This window comes from Leuresthes tenuis, unplaced genomic scaffold, assembly GCF_036924035.1.
Source record: "Leuresthes tenuis unplaced genomic scaffold, fLeuTen1.0.hap1 SCAF_14, whole genome shotgun sequence".
NCBI classification, from domain to species: Eukaryota; Metazoa; Chordata; class Actinopteri; order Atheriniformes; family Atherinopsidae; genus Leuresthes; species Leuresthes tenuis.
In genome coordinates, this window is record NW_027325368.1 from 172,188 (window position 1) to 179,839 (window position 7,652).

Sequence of the window (7,652 nt, forward strand, 5' to 3'; positions counted from 1 at the left end):
TCTCCCAGTTTAATTGACAGCAGTGTCCATGTTCCAGCAGAGTGTTCAGTGTTGGAGCTCAGAGACGACAGCAGCAAGGAGGAGGAGCCATGTGGACGCCCTGCACTGTCTGAATACAGAGGATACTGCCAGTAAGACCGATGCTCCCAGTCTGATCTCAGTCTGATCCCTGTTAAGAGTCCAGTCCAATCCCAGTTAGAGTCCAGTTCAATCCCAGTTGGAGTCCAGTATTATCCCAGTTAGAGTCCAGTGTTATCCCAGTCTGATCTCCGTCTGATCCCTGTTAAGAGTCCAGTCCAATCCCAGTTAGAGTCCAGTTCAATCCCAATTGGAGTCCAGTATTATCCCAGTATTATCCCAGTTAGAGTCCAGTATTATCCCAGTTAGAGTCCAGTGTTATCCCAGTTAGAGTCCAGTATTATCCCAGTTAGAGTCCAGTCCAATCCCAGTTAGAGTCCAGTTCAATCCCAGTTGGAGTCCAGTATTATCCCAGTTAGAGTCCAGTCCAATCCCAGTTAGAGTCTAGTCCAATCCCAGTTAGAGTCCAGTTCAATCCCAGTTGGAGTCCAGTATTATCCCAGTTAGAGTCCAGTATTATCCCAGTTGGAGTCCAGTATTATCCCAGTTAGAGTCCAGTATTATCCCAGTTAGAGTCCAGTATTATCCCAGTTAGAGTCCAGTCCAATCCCAGTTAGAGTCCAGTTCAATCCCAGTTAGAGTCTAGTCCAATCCCAGTTAGAGTCCAGTTCAATCCCAGTCTGATCTCAGTCTGATCCCTGTTAAGAGTCCAGTCCAATCCCAGTTGGAGTCCAGTATTATCCCAGTTAGAGTCCAGTATTATCCCAGTTAGAGTCCAGTATTATCCCAGTTAGAGTCCAGTATTATCCCAGTTAGAGTCCAGTTCAATCCCAGTTGGAGTCCAGTATTATCCCAGTATTATCCCAGTTAGAGTCCAGTATTATCCCAGTTAGAGTCCAGTTCAATCCCAGTTGGAGTCCAGTATTATCCCAGTATTATCCCAGTTAGAGTCCAGTATTATCCCAGTTAGAGTCCAGTGTTATCCCAGTTAGAGTCCAGTATTATCCCAGTTAGAGTCCAGTCCAATCCCAGTTAGAGTCCAGTGTTATCCCAGTTAGAGTCCAGTCCAATCCCAGTTAGAGTCCAGTTCAATCCCAGTTGGAGTCCAGTATTATCCCAGTTAGAGTCCAGTATTATCCCAGTTAGAGTCCAGTATTATCCCAGTTAGAGTCCAGTATTATCCCAGTTAGAGTCCAGTCCAATCCCAGTTAGAGTCCAGTGTTATCCCAGTTAGAGTCCAGTCCAATCCCAGTTAGAGTCCAGTGTTATCCCAGTTAGAGTCCAGTGTTATCCCAGTTAGAGTCCAGTGTTATCCCAGTTAGAGTCCAGTCCAATCCCAGTTAGAGTCCAGTTCAATCCCAGTTGGAGTCCAGTATTATCCCAGTTAGAGTCCAGTATTATCCCAGTTAGAGTCCAGTATTATCCCAGTTAGAGTCCAGTATTATCCCAGTTAGAGTCCAGTCCAATCCCAGTTAGAGTCCAGTGTTATCCCAGTTAGAGTCCAGTATTATCCCAGTTAGAGTCCAGTGTTATCCCAGTTAGAGTCCAGTCCAATCCCAGTTAGAGTCCAGTTCAATCCCAGTTGGAGTCCAGTATTATCCCAGTTAGAGTCCAGTATTATCCCAGTTAGAGTCCAGTGTTATCCCAGTTAGAGTCCAGTATTATCCCAGTTAGAGTCTAGTCCAATCCCAGTTAGAGTCCAGTCCAATCCCAGTTAGAGTCCAGTGTTATCCCAGTTAGAGTCCAGTGTTATCCCAGTTAGAGTCCAGTGTTATCCCAGTTAGAGTCCAGTCCAATCCCAGTTAGAGTCCAGTGTTATCCCAGTTAGAGTCCAGTATTATCCCAGTTAGAGTCCAGTCCAATCCCAGTTAGAGTCCAGTGTTATCCCAGTTAGAGTCCAGTCCAATCCCAGTTAGAGTCCAGTCCAATCCCAGTTAGAGTCCAGTCCAATCCCAGTTAGAGTCCAGTCCAATCCCAGTTAGAGTCCAGTGTTATCCCAGTTAGAGTCCAGTGTTATCCCAGTTAGAGTCCAGTCCAATCCCAGTTAGAGTCCAGTATTATCCCAGTTAGAGTACAATCCAATCCCAGTTAGAGTCCAGTCCAATCCCAGTTAGAGTCCAGTATTATCCCAGTTAGAGTCCAGTCCAATCCCAGTTAGAGTCCAGTCCAATCCCAGTTAGAGTCCAGTATTATCCCAGTTAGAATCCAGTCCAATCCCAGTTAGAGTCCAGTTCAATCCCAGTTAGAGTCCAGTCCAATCCCAGTTAGAGTCCAGTATTATCCCAGTTAGAGTCCAGTCCAATCCCAGTTAGAGTCCAGTCCAATCCCAGTTAGAGTCCAGTCCAATCCCAGTTAGAGTCCAGTATTATCCCAGTTAGAGTCCAATCCAATCCCAGTTAGAGTCCAGTTCAATCCCAGTTAGAGTCCAGTATTATCCCAGTTAGAGTCCAGTCCAATCCCAGTTAGAGTCCAGTCCAATCCCAGTTAGAGTCCAGTATTATCCAAGTTAGAGTCCAGTCCAATCCCAGTTAGAGTCCAGTCCAATCCCAGTTAGAGTCCAGTCCAATCCCAGTTAGAGTCCAGTATTATCCAAGTTAGAGTCCAGTCCAATCCCAGTTAGAGTCCAGTCCAATCCCAGTTAGAGTCCAGTCCGATCCATTACTGGCGGTGTTTTGCTTGGTGTCAGCTCAGTCTGCACAGCTAAGCAAAACATTAGAATAGAATAAAGATAAAATAAAATAAAGTCAATACAGCTCTGGTTGTGTGCAAAATTGGGAGGGGGGGTGTGACATCAGCAGTTCACAAGCCTGACGGCTTGTGGGTGGAAGCTGTCTCTGAACCTGCTGGTTTGGGTGCGAATGCTCTTGACGCAGGAAGAAGAGACGCTGTCTCGCCGACCTGATGATGATGTAAATATAGTGTGACCAGCTGAGGTCCTCGCTGATGTTGATCCCCAGGAACCTGAAGTAGCTAACTCTCCACTGCTGCTCCCTTGGTGTGAATGGTGTCCTTCTCTCGGTAGCCTCCCAAAGTCCACGATCAGCTCTTCGGCCTTGCTGACGTTGAGCAGGAAGTTGTTGGCTTTGTGCCATGACTTTAGTGCTTCAACCTCCTCTTTGTAGGCTGCCTCATCGTTGTCAGTGATGCAGCTGATGATGGTGGTTTGAGCTTGATTAACTTGATGGTTGGCCTATAGCAGCAGAACTATGGGATGTTTCAGGCTCACCTGAGCCATCCCTAACTATCAGCTTCATCAGAAAGGAGAGTTTCAGCCTGATCTTAAAGGTAGAGAGGGTGTCTGCTTCCTGAAGCCAAACTGGCAGCTGGTTCCACAGAGAGGGGCCTGATAACTGAAGGCTCTGCCTCCCATTCTGCTTTTAGGGGCCTGATAACTGAAGGCTCTGCCTCCCATTCTGCTTTTAGGGGCCTGATAACTGAAGGCTCTGCCTCCCATTCTGCTTTTAGAGACTCTGGGAACCACAAGGAAACCTGCAGCCTGAGAGCAAAGTGCTCTGTTGGGGAAATATCCAACTGTGAGATCTTTAAGATATGATGGAGCTCGGTCATTAAGAGCTTTATATGAGAGTCAAAGGACAGATCCTGGTCAAAAATAACTCCAAGGTAGAACTAGAAGCCAAGGAAATACCATCTAGAGTAACTATATAACTAGACAATTTCTCCCTGAAGCGCTCAGGTCCAAAGAGAACAACTTCAGTTTTGTCTGAATTTAAAAGCAGAAAGTTCTGAGTCATCCAGGTCTTTATGTCTTTAAGACAGGCTTGTAGTCTGACCAACCTGTTGGTTTCATCTGGTTTCATAGATAAGTACAGCTGAGTATCATCAGCATAACAATGGAAATTCATGCCATGCTGTCTGATAATGTTACCTAATGGAAGCATGTATAAAGAGAAAAGAATCGGTCCAAGCACAGAACCCTGAGGAACTCCATGATTCTTCATTGACAAGAACAAGCTGGAATCTATCAGATAAATATGATTCAAACCAGCCTAATGCAGTTCCTTTAATCCCAATAACATGTTCAAGTCTCTGTAACAGAATGCTGTGATCGATCGTATCAAATGCAGCACTGAGATCCAACAGGACAAGAAACAAGTCCGCTATCAGAGGCTAACAGGAGATCATTGGGAACTTTCACCAGTGCTGTTTCTGTGCTATGATGCACTCTGAATCCTGACTGAAACTCTTCAAACAGATTATTTCTGTGTAAATGATGAATTCCAGTTTAACCCAGTTGTCCAGGTGTATTGCTGTTAGTCTCAGGTGTCTCCACTTTTCCTGACAGGTTGCATTATAAGGAGCATTTGGTGGGGTTGATCAACCGTTGCGGTGCTGATCCAGCAGTCCTTTTCAGTCCGGCAGAGATGATGGTGGAGTTGCAGCGTTGGTGTGTCACCGTGCCGACCAGGAAACCCGACGAACCAGAGCCTCTGTATGCACACCGCCTGCGCCTGGTGGGTGATGTCATCCTGTCCTGATGGCGCTTTGATAAACTGAGCACAGCCCCCATGTTATTGCACTGTAACTGCAGCATCTTTAGTGACTCAGAGGTTTTACAGATTAAACTCTGAATGACTGACTTCCTGTGAGTTCCTGATCAGCATAAATGAAGCTCTTTAAATGTGTCGCTCTGAGTTTGCTGGGAGATCATTAGGACCAGAATCAGGGAATGGGCTGAGCTGTTTTAACAACAGTTCATCTGAATCAGAGCAAAAACAACAGCTGAGTTACTGTGGTGATAAAGTAGATGAGCCTCAGATGACCTCTGATGTGTCTCAGTAGTTCACACAGTTTCTGCTGCTACTGTGATGTTTGAATAAAGCTCAGTTGGCTTTATAAGACAAAGACCTTAAGAATTTAGCTCCACTTTTAAGGAAAATACTTTGAAAGCCTCAGTATTGCTTTACTTTTTAAATTTCAATGGTGACCACCACAGACTGATTGAAGATATGAAACATCTTGCTGCAGACACGTTATTTAAGAAGTTCAGTCTGCTGTCCAGGTAAACTCTCCGGTCCTCTTCTTCTGGTCCTGATCCCACAGTGTGTTTGACCAGTTTCCTGTAAATAAATCTAAAAGAATATGAAATAAAACATTATGATCGAAGCTGCAGCACATTCTAGAAGGTAAAGGTTATTTATGCCTTCACCCAATCACAGTGCAGGGTCTGTGTCTCCACAGATGCTCACCAATAGTGTTCCTCTCAGGAAGCAGCAGCACTCTACTCAAGCTCCAAGATGACCTCTGACCTCCGCCTGAGCCACGCCCCCTTCTCAGCGTCTTAGAGCCTGTCTCCACCGACTATGGATATGCCAGTGTTCGATATCAACATGGTAACCCACTAACTTTAAAGCAGGATGTCTGACCCATTAGCCGCTATGACATCACAGCGGGTGAGTTCAGTGACAACTTATGATTGGCTCAGTGGTTGGCATGGAAACAACAAACATAGAAAAGGAACAGAGCAACAAAGAGACATTTGCTGCCTCTTGGCGCTGTCGAGCCGTGGGGCCGCCATGTTGGACCGGTGACCCGCTCCACTCAGTGTATCTGTCTGCCGGAGCAGTGAAGTGTCAGCGCATTTCATCAATCAGAACTCGCTGAATACAAAACTGATTTTCACAGGTTTTGTCTGCAAACATCATACATGTTGGCATGATACCGGACTCATGATTCGGCATATTTTAATATTGATAGTAGACTTAACAGTGATAGAATATTCTGGTATGTCATATGTTATGTATGATACTTTGACAGCAGTATCTGCATTATTTCTACAATAACATTCTTGTGTCAGTTGTAATCTAAGCCTGTGTTAATGTGACTCATACGGTCTCAGGTGGCCTAATAGCCGGGTGAACATTGGCTATAAACATAGCCTAGCTTAATGTTTGCTGGCTGCAGTTTTGGTGGCGGATATAAATACAGTACAATAATATTCTATCAACAAAATACAACCAATAATAATGTTGACTCTTAATTGTGAAAAGTAATCCCCCGACCCCTGTTCGCAATCATCCGCCACTTTGCACAGGAATACAGTGCTCTGGCATCTTAAATACTCTGCTGTCTACGAGTATGATGACCGGTCCAAGATGGCGGCCGTATTTCTCGTGCTCCAGCAGCCAATGCGGCGTCTAGTCTTTATAATGTCTATGCAAAGAGGGACCAAAGATGGGCCGAGTAGCCAATCAGAGCCTGCTCACTTAACAACTTAAGGAGCACCCTCACAGCTAATGATGCTAACAAGCCTCTGTCAGGGTCCCAGAGCCATTGGTCTCAGCCAGTGTGCAAGTATTAGCTTCAGTTACCAGCTTCTGACAAGTTTTAGCATCAGTTAGCAACTGCTAGCAGATGGTACTGTGTTTTAGCATCAGTTAGCAGCTGCTAGCAGATGGTACCAGGTTTTAGAGTCAGTTAGCAGCTGCTAGCAGTTGGTAGCGGGTTTTAGCTTCAGTTAGCAGGTCCTAACATATGGTAGCCTACCGGGTTTTAGCTTGAGTTAGCAGCTGCTAGCAGATGGTACAGGCTTTTTGCTTCAGTTAGCAGCTGCTACCAGGTTATTAGCTTCAGTTAGCAGCTGCTAGCAGATGGTACTAGGTTATTGGGGGGCGTCTGTACTTTCCATTTCTCAGACTTCCCATTTCTCCGACCATACATTTCTATATTTTTTCATCCATTAGTCATTTCCCCGACTTAAGTGTGCCCGGGGTTCCGACTCCCAGTAATCACGACAGTGTATTAGACCAAGTAGTCCGGCCCAGAAGCAGGATATAGACTGAGATATGAACTTAATCTCCTGTATTTTGACAGCGCCACAGTCTAGTCCAAGGTGCATGGGTCCTGCTCCTGTTCCTTTGCACAGATGTGATACAGTCACTGAAAGCTTAATTAATAAACACAAAGTCTCGGCATCCGAAGGACATGCCTTGAACGGGAAGACTGTGGTGGTTTTCAATCACATACTCCGTCCCCAAATGTTGCAACTTTAGAAAATTTTATCCAGGAAAAAAAAAGGCCCACAAACCGAAACGGCTCCATAATATGCACAAAAATCCAAAAGAAACTAAAGTTTGAAAAGAAATAGAAAAATCTCTACATGACATTTTGGTCAGCGGATTTTTTCAGGGGGGCACACCTTCAGCCTATTTACTGTTAGGTCCAAAGTCGGAATTCAGCCCTGGTTGGAATACAAGGATTACTTTGGTCGAAGCAATGGGCCTAGACAGGTCGGATTAATGGGTGCTCGGACTTTTGGGGCGTCGGTCTGACGTATGCGCCCCGGTTTTTAGCTTCAGTTAGCAGCTTAAAGGACCTTGTGTTTTTAAGTCCTGAGTCACTTTCATTTGTCTGTTACATTTTTCTGCACTTTAACGTTGTGAATACCTTTAACAATAAATTCTGTTTTCATACTTAAACTCCTGCTGTTACAAAGTAAAGCCTGTGAAATGATGTAATAAACAGAAGTTGTTGCTCACAGAAACAAATGTTGGGTTTTTTTCATGATATGGCATTAACTGTGGATGTGTTTGTCCAAAACCGAGATGCTTACTATA

At 45.0% G+C, this 7,652-nt stretch overlaps 1 protein-coding gene across 3 annotated transcripts in view; it reads left to right on the forward strand.

Moving 5' to 3' along the window:
- LOC140268329 (E3 ubiquitin-protein ligase RNF31) overlaps window positions 1–7,583 on the forward strand; it is a 32,506-nt gene extending 24,923 nt beyond the window's left edge. For 2 of the 3 annotated variants that reach the window (XM_072363134.1, XM_072363136.1), the window contains 3 exons: window positions 38–131; window positions 4,382–4,550; window positions 5,278–7,583. In XM_072363134.1, the coding sequence (XP_072219235.1) occupies window positions 38–131; window positions 4,382–4,550; window positions 5,278–5,337 (323 nt within the window). In that variant the 3' untranslated portion in view covers window positions 5,338–7,583. The remainder of the gene's footprint in view (window positions 1–37; window positions 132–4,381; window positions 4,551–5,277) is intronic. The other variant, XM_072363135.1, reaches the window with a different exon arrangement.
- The last annotated feature ends 69 nt before the right edge of the window (window positions 7,584–7,652 follow it).